Below are 21,486 nucleotides of genomic sequence, written 5' to 3'. Positions count from 1 at the left end.
AGAGGCCAGGCTTTATAATTTAGATAACGTCTTCTGAAAAATGTTTATCTAGAACTTCATGTAATATATCTTCGTTGACCCCCCCCCAAAAAAAAAACCACACACAGCATTTTAAAATCAAAGGACTAACCTCAACATTTAGAGTGCACATATAGTGAATGTCAACTGGTTTCCATAAACAGTTCTAAATGTGCAAGACTCATTGCTTTAGCATGCCTGAGATTTCTCCAGCTGAGATTTCTGCATTTTTATGAAATCAGATATAGCTCTTGTGGCTGAACCAGGACTTGGTCAGTTCATATTCACAAAGCTTAGTTGGTGGCCTAGAGGCAGTCACTTTCTATTGGCCTGGACTACCTAACAGGGCTGTTGGGTGGATAAAACTGCGGGGGGGTGGCAGGAAAGATAAAATTAAATATGCTTTCCAAACTCTTTGGATGAAGAGGGTGGAACAAAAATATAAATGCAATGTAATAAGCAGCTCTCATTTGGCATTCCCCCCACCTAACCTCACTATAAAACTACTGCTTTGTTTCCAGTACAAAAATAAAAACATGTATTTTGAAAACAAGATACTCTAACTTTTTGTTGGGGAGTGGGGGTGGGAGTACTACCCAATGATAGCATAATCATTATCTGCAGAATTTCCGTTCAAACTTTCTCAAGAAACTCTGGCTTTGGGAATACCACAAACAAGACGTTCTCCATTTATAGTTTGCAAGTTCCCCATAGCAACCTGCTGTCCATTCCTGCTGCCACTGCATTCAGTCTCTGTAGTTATCTCATCTTACATTTGAAATGACAAAGAGGCTTCAGCACACATGGGAAGGAGGACTTGACCATTAATTGTTCCCTACAGGATTTCCCACAAGCTCTGCAGCAGCAGCAGTTTGGTGTATGTGTGCTTTTGTCTTTGCTGTCAAACAAAACAAAAGAAAACCCTTCTATACATAATGCAGATTTGTGCCCACCATTTAGAAAGCCCCTTACTACTACAGCATCCTAAATTATTATCTGTTCACAGAAGTCAAGATTTCCCCACCTTTTCCAGTCTTGCAAATCACTGGCATTATTAACTAGTCTACTATATTCTGTTGAGCCTTGGCTACTGATTGAAGGGTCTAACCACACATCAGGTAAACAATGTGATTAGCAATGACACAAGGGATTTAAAAAAATAAAATAGCAGGTGGGTGGGTGTCACAGAGGGAGGAGCAGGTAGCAGATTTTAATTTTGCTTTCAAAAAACATGCAAAATGTACATTTTAAAATGTACCATTTCTACTAAGGCAACATGACCTTGAAAGCCAAACACAGTATCTGAAGTTATTTGTTCAGCCAGATATTTCCCTTCAAATTAAAAATCAGAAGTGGGGGGGGGGGATGCATTCCTGTGAGGTTCTAAAGGAGAAAGGATTGCGTAGATGTGTTCACTGCGAGTAATCCTGGTGCCAAAATATTTGCTCTGGAACACATGCCACAGATGCCGCTATCTCACTTGAAGGCCTACTTTGACACCGCAAGTATGTTCAAGTGGAAAAGTAAATGCAGACTAATGATCTCTAAACAAATAAACTGCTCCTGTCTTATCTGCAAAAATTAGGCATTTCCCAAGCAATATAAAAAGTTAGGTATCTAACTTCCTGAGAGAAGTGCTGTTTGTTGTGAGGTTTTTCCTGCAGGGAGAAGGAGTGGGAACAAACTGCTTAAGACTGTCATGCCACTTTTGCAGAAGATTCTGAACTCCTATTCTAGCACATTTGCTCCTGTTCCCATTTTAGCCGGGATCTTTTAGAACACTTCGCATGAACATCCTACTCAGGTACCAACCAAAGCCAGAATAACTAGGCTACAGAGCCTCCAGACCTTTATAGAATGGGAAAACAAACCTTGTCTCCCCAGGTAAGGAAAGGCCATTCTGTGCAAACCAAGAACATGCCATGCCCGCCCCCCCCCCCGAAAGCAACTGATAATGGAACTGGAGAGCACTGGATGGAAGGCTGGAAAAACAAAATCTAGCAAGGGGAGGAATAATTGAATAACCTAGATTCAGCATCAAGAAATATCGAATACAAAACTGACAGATTGGTAGCTGGAGGTCCTTTTATCTATGTCTTTCTTCTTTTTACTCTTTTAACTTTTATCTCCCTCGGTGGTTTATTGTTATTCTCATATTATTATTCTATCTCCTTGTACTTTGGTAAGAACTGTATCCCCTTCATGGATCACTGCCTTGTTGTGGTGAAGGGGCTTGAATAACTCAAGAGAAGCTATGAGCTATGCCGTGCAGGGCCACCCAAGACGGACAGGTCATAGCCAAGAGTTTAGACTAAATGTGATCCACCTGCAGAAGGAACTGGCAAACCACTCCAGTATTTTGCCAAGAAAACTCCATGGACATAAAAAAAGAGAAGCTTTGAGAAGAAAGTGAGAGTTTCCAAGTCATGCTCTGGTTCATGGGGTCACGGAGAGTCGAAAACGATTAAGACGACTAAACAACAAGAACTGTATACAGATAAGGGGGAGGACAGTTTGAGAACCCTGTGTGAGAGGTGGGTAAGGAGAGATACCACAGGGAGGAGAGGCTGTGGGAAGAGATGGATGGGGCCAGGTGAGAGCTGGGAGGGCACACCTTCCTCTGTAGGGGATGCAAGTTACAATATAAGCAATGAGTAGTTTCTTTTTTCCTGTTCCTTCTTCCTTTAGTTTCTTTCTTTATTGTATTTCCTGTAGATTAGTTTGCTCTTTTTATGGTATTGTGTAAATGCTAATAATTCCCCAACAACAACAACATCATTCGTTTCCAATATCATAGCATTCTACATAACTATTATTCAAAGGATGCGTTTGCTAGCAACTCATTTCATGCAGTTTTCTGGTGTTCCGAGCTGCTTGCCGTGCCATAGGAGCAGGTTATGGTCTCCGTCACTTAACCACACATCTCCCATAAAATGCGGCACAAGGGTTTTGTGCATTCAGCCATGCGTGGAACGGCCCTGCTTGTTCACTTATTTCAGGAATGTATAAGCCACTTTCTCTGCCAAACCACACTTGAAGTAAGTGCTACGGTCAAACATGCAAAGCTTTTGCAGGATGAGCTTAGAAGACTATGTTCCTCTGCCACCAGAAAGGCATTGGTGGCCTGTAAATGTATGAACTGTGCGACTATAATGGTTAACTTTTTAGGAGTCACAATTGGTCAAAGTTTACCAAAGCTGGGGGTGGGGGGAGAGAGACGGAAATATATTACAAGGATTGTGATGCCCAAGCTTCCAGACAAATATATCCACCTTGATCGCTGATGGGGCATTTGCTGGTGGTCCCACACACCCCTGAGGTTTGACTGGCCTTTTTGATTGATTGATTAAATTGATGGATTTGATATTGATTGATTGATTCTATTTCTATGCTGCTTTTTATTCAAATAAATCCCAAAGAAGCTTACAAACAAAGGATAAAAATAACATAATGGAACATCACGAATACAGCATAAATCATATAGAATAGCAACAAAACAAACAAACAAAGCTCTGTTGAATTTGTACGCATATGCTCTCCCCTCCACCACGACTCATAAACTTTCATTCTGTTCATCAGAATACACCTGCACATAATGTTCCTGGCAGCAACCCCTTTCTGAAGGATCCTTGCGATGGAGGTGGTCAGCACAAAGACTCTCTCCCCTCACATCCTTTCTGCCACTTCACCAGGGACCGAGCCTTTAGTGTGGCAGGCTCTGCCCTGTGGAACTCCTTGCAAAAACAGAGATTTGGTGGGAGCCATTCCCAGTTGCTTTTAGAAGTCTTCTGAATCTGTATTATTCAGAGAGGCCTCCTGAACCTGATATTTTGTACGAAAGCATGGAACAAGCAATGCGAGAAAAATGCACAGCCTCTTCATTTCTTACCTCATAAAACATATAGAGGGACAGAAGCGTAAGCCCGAGGTTATAGACCACTAGAATACCCCTAAAGGTGAACGGCTGCCTGTTCCGCATGTACTTTGGTCCTAACCATACGATTAATAAGTATAAGGCGGTGAAGATGAAGGTAGGTGTGTAATTGGTCAGGAGAAACCATCCTTTTACTCTGGGATCTGAAACGGAACACAAAGGCAACATTTTTATCTGGATTAAGGCAATTTCAAAGACTTCTGAGATTTAAGACTGGCGGAATATTCATTCTTAGGAAAGGGAAGGGTGCACATTTATGCATGTTGTGGAAGCAGTTGCTCCAGAGCGTCTGACCAGATTCAATACCAACATTTCAGACCAAAGGAAGTTGGGAGGACAATCTGTGCTAGTGGTTTCTGGTGTGTGCGGAGATTTGGTTCCCCCTTTAGCAAGGCTTTCCTAAGAGAAGCCAAAGGAATAATAGCTGGGAGATACAGTGAGAAAAGCCCGTTGCTCTGAATTGCACACAAACCCCCACACCCGTGGCGAGGTTTTATTTAATTGCTCTGTTGCTAAACAACTAATTATGCTCCCTTTACAAAAGTGCTGCTCCCTGAAGAGGTACCTGACACACTGGCCTTTCCTACTTCTCTCTCAAATCTTGATACCCGGTGCTTTTATATTCCAAGTTACTGTACTTTTCATTCTCTCCTTCCTGACATCTCCATTACTCCCATTATCTGAAATTAGATGGGTTTTGTGAGAGCCATGATGCTCGCCTCACCTTTCAAGTTGGCACTTCCTCGGTTTTATTGATTCCCACCCATCTGAACTACCAGGCTTTGTGGCAAAATAAGGAGAATGTAAATATTTTAAATAGTGCTTAAATATTATAAAGAGATCCGAGATCCCATGTTCGCACAATTAAGCTTTGCTGTTGAATCTGAAAAATATATTCTGAGGAGTTGCACTTTCTTGGGGGGGGAGGGGCCTTTGATGTTTTGGAAACCTGGGGATGATCCAAGAAAATTGGAGAATCTTTCATTCCCATGGGTGTGTCATAGTAGAGTTAAGCAAATTGATGATATGATGCTGCTTTATACCAGGGATGGGGAACTTGGTGACCTCCAGATGTTATAGCACCCCCATCAGCCCCAGCCAGCATGGCCAATGGGCAGAGCTGATGAAAGCGGAAGCCCATCTGGAGAGCCCAGTCTTACACCATCAGAACTTTGGTCCAGCTAGGATAATGCTATCTGTTCTAATGCACAGCAACATGCACAGGTCATAAGCAGAAGCCTCCTCAGATCTTATAAGTGGAAACACCAGGAAGCAAACTAGGGCAGTGTTAGAAACTAGGTGCCAAATGGCTCCTTAAACCAAGATTACAGTCATCAAAACAGAATGTCTAGTTGCCATTTTTGAGCAAGATGGCTCTAAAGCAGGGTTTCCCAAATGTGGGTCTCCATCTGTTTTTTTGAACTACAATTCCCATCATCCTTGACCACTGGTCCTTCTAGCTAGGGATGATGGGAAATGTAGTCCAAAAACAGGTGGAGACGCAGGTTTGGGAAACCCTGCTCTAAAGTCTTATTTTTCAAAGGATGGAAATGACTGGGATTGATTCTCAGTTAAACATCTGGCTAGCTCAGATGACAACCCTGACCTAGGTTAAGAGCTTTGAGAACTTAAAGAAAAGTCACTTGATTCAGGGACAGCCCACAAATATATTGACCTATTCCAACCTCTTTTTCTTAATGGTGACACAGACCATTCATAATGTAGGGATATTCTTCACAACTGTGAGCAGGGCAGTGGGGTGGGCTCAGTGAAGACAAGCTGCAACAATTAACTATGATGTTGTTCACTGCTCCTGCTGCACAGAAAAAGCATTTTGGTTCCTGAAATTCATTCTGACTGTGCAGATATTCTACAACTGATAGAATTCTACAGCCAAGATCCAATGATCCCCAAGCATGCACCTCCAGATGGTGAAGATCTCAGGTGCTTTCCTGGTGCTCAGGACATCTTCACTTGGTCGCAAGTGGTCAAAAGTCAGGCGCAAAACATGCCGGGTGCCTGGCTAAATTCGAACACCAAACTTGGGGTTTACTCCATGCAGGATTGTGTGTTCTGTCATTTAAGCTACACTATGAGCTTTTATCTTTCCCACAGATATCAATGGCATTTCAGTGGTTCAGTTTGGATAGATTGCTTCCACAATTGTTTAACATACGCCAAATGCAAGAGCAATTTCATATTTTCTGATAGCTGTAAAACTGTCTTGTTATGTTTAGGAGTCTATTAACTGACAGGAGTTTTTGAACATATGCTAATATAAATGGGCTGCCTCATTCATGTGTTTTCCTTTTTGACGTCAGTACCAAATGTCACTACAGAATTCTCACCCCGCAGGGTCACCGGAACATGCGGGCTCAATTTTTGTGCCAACTCAGCTGATGCAGAGGGTGAGATCAGCAAGGGTGCCTCAAATGCAGTATGTCTAAGCAAACACACAAAAAGGGCAACTGTTTCGTTTTGTTCGTGACTGTGCTTTCCATGGGAACAGAACCACAGAGGCGGAGTCTTAAAAGGAGCTATTTTGTACACAGAAGAATTCAGCGCAGAAATATGCTAGCCGCTCACTGATGCTGCTGCTGGGGAGTTCATTTATTAATGTAATTATAGGCCACCTCTCCAAAAGGTATAGCTACCTAAAGTGGCACAAATCAGAACAGCCCTTGTATTGAATTCCAACAATGATACAAGTATATATCTGATAAAGCACTTGTATCCATTGCAAGCCAAAGCAAAGCAAAGCAAAGCAAAAAAACCAACCATGCAGGGATTTCAGTCCTCATTCCAGTGACTACTACACAACATCTTAATTAAGAGGGGTTTTAAAATGTCACTGTATTCAGAGACATAAAAACCTTTGGCAAATAGTCAGGAACTAGGTAGCCCACCCTCTCCCAAATAAACCACCTACCTCTGGGTCCAAGCCAAACGTCCAGGTAGCTATTGATCGTTTCATCCAGAGACGTCATTGTGCAACCTGCGTGGAAGATGGGGAGAAAACAGTTATTTTGCTCTTTTCTATGGAAATGCTGCTATCGGGAAACAGTTTAAACTAGCATGAGATACATTTGTGGGTGTGGGAATCCATGGCTCCCTAGATGGTGCTAGACTGCAACACCCATCATCCCTGTGAATTGACCGCACTGCCTGTGGCTGATGGGAGTTGGAGTCCAGCAACAACCAGAAGGCCACAGGCTCCCCAAGTATTCCTCTGAACACTTGGCAGATTTCTGCAGGAATATTTGGGGGATTGCAGCCCATCTTTGGCATTGAAGGCTGCTCCACTGTCAGTATACCTCTGAATCACAGGTGGAAAGAGTGCTGTCGCACTCACATCGTGGTATTAACACGACTTTCTGCATTTCCCAAAGCCAGGACACAAATAAGGAGCCTATACTAGTTCAAATGTGCATTTATAAATGGTATTCTTCTACTTATCGCAAGGGAGGCTTAAAGGAGATTTAGGGAAATTCCACAAAACGTTATGTTAGATACACATTTCCTTATGGAGTTTCAAATGCTTAAAGCATGGTGTAACTTTGTAAGACTTCTTTTGCATTCAGTACTTAAGAGCTGCAGGAAGACCACAAATAATGGGAGAAGACACTGACGCTGAACAGAGCACATCATAAAGTTTACATCCCTAAAGACGTATTTAAAAACATCTCCCGCCATCTTGAAGGCAGCATACAAGGAAAGAGATAAAATGGAAGCCATCTCTACTTTACTTGGATACTGAAAAACAATATTCACAAGTCAAAGCCTGAAACAGATGCAGCAGGAACTTGTTTTATAGCTCGTAGCTACACAGGAAATACTTATAATTAAAAAGGGACTCTTCACCTGCCTTCCTCCTCTCCTACTTTATAAATAATCCTGAGTCACTTTTTGGCCTCTCCCTCTCCCTCTCTCTCTCTCTCTCTCTCTCTGTGTGTGTGTGTGTGTCTGTATGTATGCACAAAACAAAACAAGTCTATGTACAGCGAAACCATAGCAGCAGCTCATTTAACCAAAAGATGAGAGTTGCCAAATAAAGCTTACCCGCAGCCCTGATATTTCAGACCAAGTTTAAACACAGCAGAATAAACAGTGTCTTATAATGACTTAATGCCACCTTCCAAATAAGCACAGCAGAACCAAGCTTGCCAAGTAAACTCCTCCTGGGACTTCGCCTTTCGACAGTATGCATAGAGGAGGGGTGACACTGTCAAAACCATGCAGCTCTGCAGCATCTGAAAGTGAGGGTACTCTTTGCTGCCTGCTTCTGCACCAATGTTCAGAGGTGGGTGGGTGTGTTTAAGGGGAAAAAGAGAGAGATCAGGTCTCCAGTTACCAGGTCAGCACCAACACTTGTGGTGCTGTGTTGACATCTTCCTAACCGGCAGAGACCAAAGCGCAGTCAAGAACCATTTCACTGCATTCAGAGACTCAATCTTTGGCATCCTCAGTTCAAAGGATCCCAGGCAACTGGGAAAACTTCTGCCTTGATGAAGCATTGCTAAGCAGAGTACATAATACCTTCATTGGAAGTTTTTGCAGAGGTTGGATGGCACCTGCTATGGAAGCTTTAGTTGGGTTTCCTGCATTCCTTGGGTTCCGTCCAACTCTAAAATTGTATTATTCTACTGGAATAGATGGACCAGTATAAGGCAGCTACACACACACACACACAAACACACACACACACACACACACACACACGTACACATGTTATCTATCACTAAATGGGATGCAGGCACAGAATAATAAAGCACAATCAACATGGAGGTTAATAAGAAAATACTCCTCTTTGTAAAGTGTTCCAGAACTACATTCTTTCCCTAAAGTAGTCGCACTGTATCTCCCAGGTCTGTCCCATATATTGTGCAAGTTTGCAACTTTTGAGCTGTTCACACTGCTAGAGTTGCCTTATTTGGAAGAGCAAAAAAGAGGATACGTTTGCAGACTTTCCGCTTTTAACTACGGATCGCTATGACGACTCTCATTTTACAAACCCACAAGAAAGAGGGCGTGACCTGGAAAAGGAGGACATATGGCAACCCCTCGTCACGGCCACCAATTCCCAGTTACTGCCACACAAGGGAGTCCTGCTCCTACCCCCCGCCAACCCTGAACTATGCAAAGAACTCACATTTCATGGAGCTGTAGAGTTATGTTACTGAGATCTCTCAGTAGCCAGCAATGCTACATTTAGACAAGACCAGGCAGGGCATATCAAACAGGGTGTGTGTATCAGAAGAAATGGTAAGATTCACAGCAACAAAAGGTTTCACAGGCCCATGCTGAGATAAAATCAATATTAAATTGTTAAAAGGAAAGCAGCGTATTCCAAGGGCATTTGTTGCAGTTGTTCATTCACACATCACAATAACCTCAGCGATGTTGTTCAGCTGCTTCAACCTTTGACATGAAGATTTCCATATACCAGCAGCTAAAAACCCACCCCCAAGTGTCTCCTGTTTCCACCCCTCATGGGTGGGAAAGCAAGTACTCATCCCTTCTCACTGTATTTCTCTAAACAACAGCCACCCCCACCCGATGCTGGATAATGCCACAGAACTACTATGCCCTTTCTCAGCTCTGCTCTGCTCAACCCAGGAATAAGAGTATGCAACTGGCTACTTTAACAAGATTGACATAATCCACACTACAGCAATATGGCTATACTAAGGATGGGGTCCCCCCCCCCCCAGATTTGCAATAGCAGGGTCCCCACACCCATTTTAAATGTATACAGTGGAACCTCAGGTTAAGTACTTAATTCATTCCGGAGGTCCGTACTTAACCTGAAACTGTTCTTAACCTGAAGCACCACTTTAGCTAATGGGGCCTCCTGCTGCTGCCGCGCTGCTGGAGCACGATTTCTGTTCTCATCCTGAAGCAAAGTTCTTAACCTGAAGCACTATTTCGGGGTTAGAGGAGTCTGTAACCCGAAGCGTATGTAACCTGAAGCATATGTGACCCGAGGTACCACTGTGTATATATACTCAGGAGTGGGAATATCACATTTTTTTGCATGAAATGAAACTCAGGTAATGATAATAATAATGATGGTGGTGGTGATAATTTATTATTTATACCCCACCCATCTGGCTGGGTTTCCCTAGTCACTCTGGGCAGCTTCCAGCAAAATATTAAAAACATGATAAAACATCAAACATTAAAAACTTCCCTAAACAGGGCTGCCTTCAGATGTCTTCTATAAGTCAGATAGTTGTTTATTTCTTTGACATCTGATGGGAGGGTGTTTCACAGGGCAGGCGCCACTACAGAGAAGGCCCTCTGCCTGGTTCCCTGTAACCTCACTTCTCGCAGTGAGGGAACCGACAGATGGTCCTCACTGCTAGATCTCAGTGTCTGGGCAGAACGATGGAGGTGGAGATGCTCCTTCAGGTATACTGGACCGAGACCATTTAGGGCTTTAAAGGTCAGCACCAACACTTTGAATTGTGCCCAGAAACGTACTGGGAGCCAGTGTAGGTCTTTCAGGACCAGTGTTATGTGGTCTCAGTGGCCACTCCCAGTCACCAGTCTAGCTGCCACATTCTGGATTAGTTGTAGTTTCCAGGTCACCTTCAAAGGTAGCCCCACGTAGAGCACATTGCAGTAGTCCAAGCAGAAGATAACCAGAGCATGCACCACTCTGTCCAGACAGTCCACGGGCAGGTAAGGTCTCAGCCTGCGTACCAGGTGGAGTTGGTAGACAGCTGCCCTGGACACAGAATTGACCTGCACCTCCATGGTCAGCTGTGAGTCCAAAATGACTCCCAGGCTGTGCACCTGCTCCTTCAGGGGCACAGTTACCCCATGTCAGGACCACGACACTTCTAGATGGTCACTAATTTCAGGTAGTATCGAATCACATGCTGGTAAATTAAGCTTGGATGATTAAAGGTGATTTGAAGCTCTTGCACAACTAACCAATTCCTCCTCTCTCCCGAAATCCCCTCCCAACTTTTAGCTGCAAGGAAAGTGACAGGAAAATGAAGTGGGCAGTGTGGGACAACAACTGCTTTGATGGAACACTGTCTTAGCCTCCCCACAAACAAATCAGAATGAATGATGAACTCGACAATTCTATGGTTTTTACAAAGAGCATGAACTTTGCTGATACATTTTGATTTGGGGGGGGCACACTCCTGTCCAGCCACAGATAACATGGAAATCCTCCCTGAAATGGTTAACAGGCTTCAACAACATTAGCTAGAAAGTTTAGATCTGCTACACAATTGAACCAAAGTACAGAGACTTCTAGAATAATGGAAAATGGGACTTTAATTTTCCTCCCTCAAGATAATGGACTGGAAGTATAACTCAAAACAATTAGAGGCATGGAACGTGCAAATTAGAAGATTGTGTGAAACATAAGGTATTTGCACATCTCTCTATAGGTATGTCACAAAATGGCTCACACTCACAAAAGTTAACAATTGGAATGGGATCCCCCAAGTTGCTTCCGGGGGCAGGGAAGCAGAAGGGGCATTATTCCAAAACTAAGCAGTCAATATGCAGAGCATGACATTTCCTTTGCCATTGAGACAAGCATTCCAGCACAACACAAGGCCCAAACACACATGAGCTGTGAGGTGTCCACTGTCTCACCAGATCCCTGGATCATGGGGGAGGAAGGTATCTTCTAACAGCAGTGTGTGTCCATGCTTGTGCAATATAAACTGAGTTTACTAGTGTAAACAAGTATAGCATGACATAGTAAAGGCTGCATACAAATATATATATTATTTGCAAAACAAACTGAGATAAGAAAGTCCTCTTTCCCCTTGTAATTAGAAACTCAGGGGAGGAGAACATTTACAGGTGAGTCATCCACTTGCCACCTGAATCTCCATGTGGTCATCTCACTTGGCTGAATTGACAATGATTGATTTGGTTACATAATACCATTATGGAATAAGCCAGAATGGTTTTGTGCTTGTGTAAATTTATTTGTATATGTATTAAGAGATGCAAGGTCTCTAAAGCCATTCAGTGGGGTGGGGTGGGGTGGGGAGAACATGGAGAAAATGTATACAGTGTAATGCATCAAATACACCATTATATACATTTTTTAAAAACTTGGCATATAAAATTCTTCATACTACACACCCTGAATGAATAAAATATTGTCTTTCAAAGCATTTCACTCATTCCAATAGAGAAACTACTTTGTTGGAGGTTTTTCCTCAGTGTGCCCCCCCCCAATGTTTTTCTTTTAGAGTTTTACCCCCCAAAAAAAATATTTAAAAAGATCATTTTCTGAGGATGGGGAATGGTATATAGCATCTGTGTTCCTCTCCAAATATGTCTGGGCTTTCACATCTAAATATAAGCAAAACCACTGCTTAAACTGAATTCAGTTTTTTAAAAAGAAATAAAACGCTACTTTCAGAAAAAGAGCCTGGGTGGGGGGAAAAGGTCTAAAAATATGAACTCTCTGGGAGGCTTTGGTGCTCCTGCTTGCCCCATTGACCCTGTTTTTCAATCTCAGTTGACTATCCCACCTTCCTGCATTATACCTGGGTGGGGCTGGCTCGTGTTTTAAAAATGTGAACCTGCTACCACCATCATATACTGCGGAGGCCTTAGCTATGCTGTTACAAAAGTGTTTTGTATATGTTTTCCCCCTCTCTCTCTCAACTTGTGCCAACTCCTAACATCTGCTGCTGTGTTCTGAATGGAGAGCAAGAGACTGTGTCGGTGTGTGTGTTACGTATATCCCCAAATATGTGGACATAACGTTTGGGATCTGAATTAACAAATAAACCATTAAAAAAATAATCCACCAGCTCAAGTGCCAGCAGTCCCTCCTTTTTCTCTTTTATTTTCCCTTTCCAAGAAACTGCAGGGATTTCTGGAAATACAACTCTCATTCTCTTTTGTAACGGGGAGAAAAATGATATTTTGCTGTCTCCTCCGACTCTGAGGAAACAAAAGCTGACTGTCACGACAGAAATTGCAAAGAAAAACAGGAACATCGCAACAGTGATGGTTCTTTTTATTATCTTTCTTTTTCCAGCTATAGTGCGTGATATTTGCAACAAGGATTGTATTATGTGAAGGCCCACCCTTCTTAAGGAGGCTTCAGTGGGAAGCAATTGTCTTCTGACATTCTGTGGATGAGTAGGATGAACCCAATTATGTGTGCAGGAGGGGGGGACTTGGGGAAAGGCTCCAGACCTCCTCCCTCCTACCTCCACACTCCTTTGGCCCTTTAAGATTTGTGGTGGAGTCCCTCTGAAACCCCAGGGTGGTCCGCCATGTTGTTTTGCATAAACCACATCCACTTTTGCAGGGCTTGATGTCATATATGATATCAGGCATGGGAAAGTTCAAACCACAGCTAAAAGGTCCTAAACAGCCTCGGCCCAGTATACCTGAAGGAGTGTCTCCACCCCCCATCGTTCCGCCCGGACACTGAGGTCCAGGGCAGAGGGCCTTTAGGCGGTTCTCTCACTGTGAGAAGCGAAGTTACAGGGAACCAGGCAGAGGGCCTTCTCGTTAGTGGCGCCTGCCCTGTGGAACGCTCTCACGTCAGATAACTATCTGACTTTTAGAAGACATCTGAAGGCAGCCCAGTTTAGGGATGCTTTTAATATTTGATGAATTGTTGTATTTTAATATTTTGCTGGAAGATGCCCAGAGTGGCTGGGGAAATCCATCCAGATGGGCAGGGTATTATTATTATTATTATTATTATTATTATTATTATTATTATTATATAAAAGGAGGAAGAATTGGGAGTGCACTCAAAGTCTACTCCCAATTCTTCCTTCGCTGCAAAGAAAGTGTTGCTTTGATTTCCTGGCTAGAATTTTTGTTGAAAGGCCACCTTGCATTTAAAGACACGGGTATGCCACTCTCATGTGCTGTTTGGACATTATTTTCTAAAAAAATATATAGTAATAAGAACTGGGAAAGGAAGTGCCTGCTTAGAGGTGACAAAAGTCTCGCAAGGATGTAAAAGTAACTTCCAGTACATAAGACTCCGTCGCTTATTGACAAAGAGGAAAAAAAGGCACGGGGTGCAATCTCTTCCTTCATATTGGTTGGAAGGTATTATAAAAGGAGTTTGTCTTCCCCTGGAAACCCTTTGTGCCTTTGCAGGAGGTCTGCCTCACATGGAGAATGAAAGCCGTAAGTGATTCTGACAAAGTTAGAGGCTGCTAGCCAAAGCACTTCCCTGAGAATTAGGAGGTAATCTGCAGAATGCAGTCCAGATGAACCCAACCAAAAAAACCTCACCACATCTCTCCCCATTAAGATGACTTTCGCAATCCTCCAAGCCAAACAACATCTCCTCTGCCAGAGTTCAAAAGTATAACTATTACACTGGGAAATTCAGCACGGTACAATTAGTCACAGGACAGAAATGGCAGGCTAGCCTTGCGGAAGAGTTTTGAAAAGATGTCAGAAGCCACATGATCAAAGGATAAATTCTGGCTAGTTCAAACTCGTGTTTGTGGCTCAGACGCCAGTCCAGAACAGACCCACATCCAGGCATGAAAGGCTTTAATCTATGCTTGCTGTCTTGTTAGGATTCTTTTCTCCTAGTTCAAGGCAGTCCGCTGGAGATTTTGATACACCAGGTCTTCGGCACAGCTCCCCCTGAAGCATTTCCCTCACCCCGACCTCACATCTCCAGCTGTCTCTCCAATATTTCTGCTTGGACGCTTCATTGTTGTCTCAGTCTCAATCTTCTCAAGACTGTACTTCTCATCTTTCCTCCCAAGCCTCCTTTGTTTGTTCCTGCTTCACCCTGCACACTTTCTTTGTTCGTCGACAATGTTGCCATCTACCCTGTTGAACAGGCGTGTAACCTTGGTTTTTCTCCCCCTCTTTTGTTCCTCATACAGAGTCCACAGCTACATTGTGTTGCTTTGCAAAGAATGTGGCCCTTCCCACCTGTCCCTTTGGCAGGAACTCAAGTCTACACCATGGTAATCTCTCATCTAGACTACAGTCTCTTCCTCCTCTTTGGTCTTCTGCTGTCTCACCTGGGTCCCCTCACATCTGTCAAGCACTCTGCCGCTGTAATAGCGTGCCTCTGTCACCACTCTGATCATGCAACACCACTCACTGAAATCTGTACCCAGGAAAGGAATTGGTTTTAGAAATGATCATTACTGATCTATTGTGGATTTGACACTTTGTGGAGTCACCTCCCTTGTAGATATTGCAAATGTTGAAATATTGCATGTGCAGGAATAGGCAAGTGGATAGCCGATGGTTAGGGATAAAGTAGTTTAATGGAACATGTATTAGAAAATAAAGCAGCAACAGGAGGAAACTGGACAAATCAAGAATAGAGGGCGGGAAACCAATCTTTGGGGAAAACTGTATTAAATTTGTTTTAATTTGTGGCTGATCTGGAAAAATCAATAAAAATGATTCAGCAAATTTTATCTCTCTGCTTCTTTCTGTCTGTTTCCACATTCAGCGCAAGGTCCTTCAACCTCCTCCATAGCCTTGCCCCCGCCCCCCCATCTCCTGATACATTCCTGCCAATGACCTTTGCTCATCTAGTTCCACCACTTGTAGCTGCTCAAAGGTTTCCTGCATCCTCCAACAGCTCCATCACTTCTCCCTCGCTGCCCTGTGCCTGGGACTGCTTTCCAGAACATCTGTCCAAAAACCAGCTCATGCCCTAATGGAACTCTGAGCATGCACAACTGAAACAACCACACAGCCACGTTTGCACGTCACAATAAGCAGGGCATCTAGCCAGTGAAGCGGAGAGGAAAAAATCCCTGTGGAAATTTTATATTTCTTAAAATTCATTAGCAACAATGAATGGATGCGCCAGCTGAAAATGCAGCAATAGGCAAGCTTGGCAAGTTCATAGCTTTGTTTACTAAATAAAAGGAAATTGAACATGCTAAATCCGATCCCTCTGCAGGGAATTGGAAATTTTCTGATGAAGACTGAAAACACTAATTTGCGCAGGTTTTTTTTTTTTTTTTTTTTACAAAAAAGGATGATTTCCCATTCAAGATGTTTTGTAAAAATCCCCATTGCTGTCACTGGGAAAACATGTCTGAACCAGGATATTGGCCAGTTGTTCACCAACAAGCTAAGATATGCAAGCCAACAAACCATGGCTTTAAAAAAAATAAATACCCAGAATTCAATGCTTGGCCACCACAGTAAGCAGAGCTCCTGGTTTGTTTCTCCCACCTGTTCCTGACCTACAATTTATTTGTGAGCTCCTCTTGTACTCTGTAAAATGCCACATAACCACTGGTGTTATCATATAAACAGAAAACATTCCTATTGTATAAGATTCCTATTGATACAGTCTACCTTTCAGGATGCGGGTGGTGCTGTGGGTTAAACCACAGAGCCTAGGACTTGCCAATCAGAAGGTCGGTGGTTCGAATCCCCACGACAGAGTGAGCTCCCGTTGCTCAGTCCCTGCTCCTGCCAACCTAGCAGTTCGAAAGCATGTCAAAGTGCAAGTAGATAAATAGGTACCGCTCTGGCGGGAAGGTAAACAGCGTTTCCGTGCGCTCCTCTGGTTTGCCAGAAGCGGCTTAGTCATGCTGGCCACATGACCCGGAAGCTGTACGCCGGCTCCCTTGGCCAATAAAGTGAGATGAGTGCCGCAACCCCACAGTCGGTCATGACTTGACCTAATAGTTAGGGGTACCTTTACCTTTCAGGTAGCTTGCTTGACACTTTATTCATTCTCTTTTCCACATTCTTTCCATTGGTATTTCTTCTAGATCCTAACTGCTATTAGGAATGGTTAAGAAGCTCACTGGGGTAGTTTTTTTTTAAAGTTAGAAAGGTCACTCCCTGCCTCTTTAAAATATGCTCCTCTGCCTTCGCAGTGGACAAACTACCTCTTTTACCTCTTTGGTCACAGAAAACATCCCTGGTTTTATGTAAGAGCAACAGCCCCCAAAGAAACACTACTGATAATTATCAAAATGAGAGATGCTGAAGCTATACTCACTGGTAACTCAAGAAAGATGCAATATAAGAGCAGGCTTGCAAGCTAGAGATGTCTCCAAAGTCATAATTACCTGGTTTGGAATATGGATTTGCCCTGCTTGTAACGCTGGCAGTATTATGAATCAAGTGTCACTCCCTGGCACAAGTTCTTCTTTGGCTCAGAAGGTAAAATGAGATTCTCATCGTGCAGAGTCAGCATTCAGGCTGACCCAGCGACTTTTGAAGGGGCAAGCACAAAGTCCTTTGTGTGTTAACTCCTTGCTGTCAACAAAGCTCAGCTAATATCGCTGTGAAATATGTGACCCGACAACCGATCAAAATGCAAGGCTGCTTGAGGAGTATCATCTGTTTGAGTCCATTAAAAGAGGCTAATCCCAGAGCAGCCAGCTTGCTGCCAACGTTTCACATGGCTGTTCTCCTCCATCCACAGGAACATTGAAAGCTGCCCTCCACTGAGTTCATCCAGTTTACTACTGTGAACCAGTGCTAGAAACTCAGATACAGTGGTACCTCAGGTTACATACACTTCAGGTTGCATACGCTTCAGGTTACATACGCTTCATGTTACAGACTCCGCTAACCCAGAAATAGTACCTCAGGTTAAGAACTTTGCTTCAGGATGAGAACAGAAATCGTGCGGCGGCGGCACAGCGGCAGCGGGAGGCCCCATTAGCTAAAGTGGTGCTTCAGGTTAAGAACAGACCTCCGGAACGAATTAAGTACTTAAACCGAGGTACTGTATATAAGCTAGGTGCCAAATGGCTTCTTAAACCAAGATTACACTAAAATGGGATGTCTACTTGCCCTTTGGGGGCAAGACAGCTCTAAAGTTTTTGTGATTGTTAAACATCTGGCTAGTTCAGATGACAACCCTGACCTAGGTTAAGAGCTCTGAGAACTTAAAGAAGAAAAGTCACTTGCTCCAGAGACAGCCCACATATACCTCTGTCACTACCTCTTTTTCCTTAATAGTGACACAGACCATTCATAATGTAGGGATATTCTTCACGACTGTTAGCAGGACAGTGGGGTGGGCTAAGTGAAGACAAGCTGCAACAATTAATTATGATGTTGTTCATTGCTCCTGCTGCACAGAAAAAAGCATTTTGGTTCCTGAAATTCATTCCGGTTGTGCAGGTAAAATGTAACGGATAGAATTATACGGCACCTTCCTGGTGCCCAGGCATCTTCCTGTGGTCAAAAGTGACCGAATGCTAGGTGCAAAATGCACCTGGCTAATTTTGAACTCTGCTGTATGGAAATGAAAGCTGGACCATAAAGAAGGCTGATCGCCGAAGAATTGATGCTTTTGAATTATGGTGCTGGAGGAGACTCTTGAGAGTCCCATGGACTGCAAGAAGATCAAACCTATCCATTCTGAAGGAAATCAGGCCTGATTGGAAGGACAGATCGTGAAGCTGAGGCTCCAATACTTTGGCCACCTCATGAGAAGAGAAGACTCCCTGGAAAAGACCCTGATGTTGGGAAAGATGGAGGGCACAAGAAGAAGGGGACAATAGAGGATGACATGGTTGGACAGTGTTCTCGAAGCTACCAGCATGAGTCTGACTAAACTGCGGGAGGCAGTGGAAGACAGGGGTGCCTGGCGTGCTCTGGTCCATGGGGTCACGAGGAGTCGGACACGACTAAACAACTAAACAACAAGTGTCTATGGGACTGTCAGCAACTCTCCAGAGTTTCAAGCAGGAGGCATACCCAAGCCCTACCTGGAGATGCCAGGATTGGATCTGGGGCCTTCAGCATGCAAGACAGAGAGACTCTACCACTGAGCTACATCTCAGTATAAAACTCTCAGCTTCAACATACATATGCTACCATAAGACACCAGTTGGATAAGAGACAAGTTTCCTGCTCAACACCCTGTCGCATAAGCAAAGCTAAATAAAAACTGACCTGACCAGCACTTTTGCCTTCTGGTCCTCATAAGCAGACACACAGAGCCTGCCTTCCTAACAGGACTGCCAGATGACAGCCCAAAAGTCTATCCCCCTTCCTGGCCATTCTTTCATCTGCTCCTTCTGCTGTCACCACCTCCTCTTCCAGCAGCGAGAGTTAGCAGACTGCTCTGCTAGAGGTGGGAGCAGAGTGTGCCACTTTCACTGAGAGGTCTGGCTGCAAAGCACTTTGTAAAAAAAAGTTTCCCCAGCCAGTGGAAAAGGTGGTGGCGGCCTGCAAATAGAGAAGGGTAAGGAAAGGCTAGTTTCTCTTTAAGGTCAAGTTGTAGGCACATGAAAATGTAGAGATCAGATCTTTAACTTGATAATGGCAGGGAGAGGAGAGCTCTTTAGCCCAAGGTCACCATTTCATCACTTCATCTAGCATTAATTGTTCCGAATGGTAAAATATGTCCGAAAGGTTTCACTTCCATTCCCATGTTGGTTCTGGACCTTGATTTGGGTAAACAAGGGCTGGTAAAAAGACAGCTTTCCATAGTACCGTATTTTTCGCACCATAGGATGAGCTTTTCCTCCCCTAAAAAGTAAGGGGAAATGTCTGTGCATCCTATGGAGCGAAGCTAGCAAGAACCGCTGCTGCTGACATGCTCTGCGCAGCTCTTCCGGCTCATTGTAAAGCCAGCAAGAGCCGCTGCTGCTGACCTGAGCTGGGGAGGAGGGAGGGAAGGGGATTCCGTCTGTCCCTCCCTCCTCCATGGCTTGCTTTGAAGCAGCAAAGTGGGAGGGGAGCAGCTTAAACCTGTGTAAGCGGCTCCTCTCCCACTTTCCTGATTCAAAGCAACCATGGAGGAGAGAAGGAAAGGGACCATGGATCCTCCACTGCTTGCCGCTGAAGCAGATTCCCTCCTCCCGGGCTCCCTTTGAAGCAGCAAAGTGGGAGGAGAGCAGCTTACACTCTGTAAGCAGCTCCTCTCCCACTTTCCTTTTTTTTTTTTTTTAAATAATAATTTTTTATTGCATTTTTTCCAGTTACAAACGAAGCAAAAGAAAAAAAAAAAGAGAAAAAAGAAGAAAAAAAAAGGAAAAAACCATAACGTTTCAACAACTTACTTCAATTTTCCAACGAACTTCCCCACGTCTCCCTCACAGTGCATTCCCAACAATAAATTTATCAGCAAATTATAACCTTGTTTCATGTGTTTCTTTTGTACTTTCAATTGCAATTTAAGTTTAAATCCCTAATTATCCATTTACTCTAAAAACAAAACATATTATCATTTTTGACCATTTAAACTTTGATTCTTTCAATAATATTATCCAATTTCATATAAATTCCACTTTCCTTGCTGGGGCTAACATTCCAAATCATGCGGCACCTTATAGTTCATATAACTTATAAAATTTTTGCAAATAGTCCTTAAATTTCTTCCAATCCTCCTCCATCGCTTCTTCTCCCAGATCTCGGATCCTGGCAGTCATCTCGGCCAACTCCATATAGTCAATCAATTGCGTTTGCCACTCTTCCAGTGTGGGCAAATCTTGAGTCTTCCAGTGTTTGGCGATAAGAATTCTTGCTGCTGTGGTTGCATACATAAAAAACGTTCTATCCTTCTTTGACACCTTTTGGTCCATAATGCCCAAGAGGAAGGCCTCCGGTTTCTTAAGAAAGGTGTACTTAAACACCTTTTTTAACTCGTTATAGATCATCTCCCAGAAGGCCTTCACTCTTGGACAGGTCCACCAAAGGTGGAAGAATGTTCCTTCAGCCTCCTTACACTTCCAACATTTGTTATCAGACAAGTGGTATAACTTAGCAAGCTTGACTGGGGTCATGTACCACCTGTATACCATTTTCATAATGTTTTCTTTCAAGGCATTACATGCCGTGAATTTCATACCGGTGGTCCATAACCTTTCCCAGTCTTCAAACATAATATTGTACCCAATGTCTTGAGCCCACCTTATCATGGCTGATTTAACTGTCTCATCCTGAGTATTCCATTTAAGCAGCAAGTTATACATTCTCGATAGTACCTTGGTCTTTGGTTCTAACAGCTGCTCCTCTCCCACTTTCCTGCTTCAAAGTGGAGGGAATCCGCTGCAGTTGTGAGCAGAGGATCCATGGCTCCGCTTCCTTCCCTCGAAGCAGGGTGCGGGGGTGCAGGGGGGAAAGAGGGCAGGAAATAGATGCCGGGCAGGAAGACACAACCACACTTTGACCACTGGAAAGTCCACCTCAGCCTCCCCAGATTTCCACTGAGACGGCCAGGCTAATCTCGATGGCCATAAGTCAGGCTCAGCATTATTAACTGGACTTAGATAAGCCATGGTTCCCCTTCCTTCCCTCCTCTGAGGCTCGATTTAAAGCAGCAAAGTGGACAGGGGCCACCCGCTTTGCTGCTTGAAATAGTTTAGTGCAACATTTGATTCAGAATATTTTTGTGTGTGTTTTCCTCCTCTAAAAACTAGGTGCGCCCTATGGTCAGGTGCGCCCTATGGAGCGAAAAATACGGTAATTCAGCAAGCAGCATCCATTTAACCATTTCTTACAGAGCGAGGGACTTCTGTCTGCTCTTCCCCCATTCTTAGTGCACTTCCAGACTGTCACTATTTTGGGGCGAGAGTCAATCACAGACCAGCACACCCAAG

The 21,486-nt window shown here is 43.7% G+C and overlaps 1 protein-coding gene across 2 annotated transcripts in view; it reads right to left on the bottom strand.

Moving 5' to 3' along the window:
- Window positions 1-21,486, bottom strand: part of ELOVL5 (ELOVL fatty acid elongase 5) — a 66,566-nt gene that overhangs the window by 18,780 nt on the left and 26,300 nt on the right. For both annotated transcript variants that reach the window (XM_028722602.2, XM_028722601.2), the window contains exons 2-3: window positions 6,882-6,947; window positions 3,908-4,095 (exon numbers count right to left, since the gene is read on the bottom strand). In XM_028722602.2, coding sequence (XP_028578435.2) covers window positions 3,908-4,095; window positions 6,882-6,939 — 246 coding nt within the window. In that variant the 5' untranslated portion in view covers window positions 6,940-6,947. The remainder of the gene's footprint in view (window positions 1-3,907; window positions 4,096-6,881; window positions 6,948-21,486) is intronic.

This window comes from Podarcis muralis, chromosome 3 (genome assembly GCF_964188315.1).
Source record: "Podarcis muralis chromosome 3, rPodMur119.hap1.1, whole genome shotgun sequence".
NCBI classification, from domain to species: domain Eukaryota; kingdom Metazoa; phylum Chordata; class Lepidosauria; order Squamata; family Lacertidae; genus Podarcis; species Podarcis muralis.
This window is presented reverse-complemented; position numbering and strand designations above follow the sequence as displayed.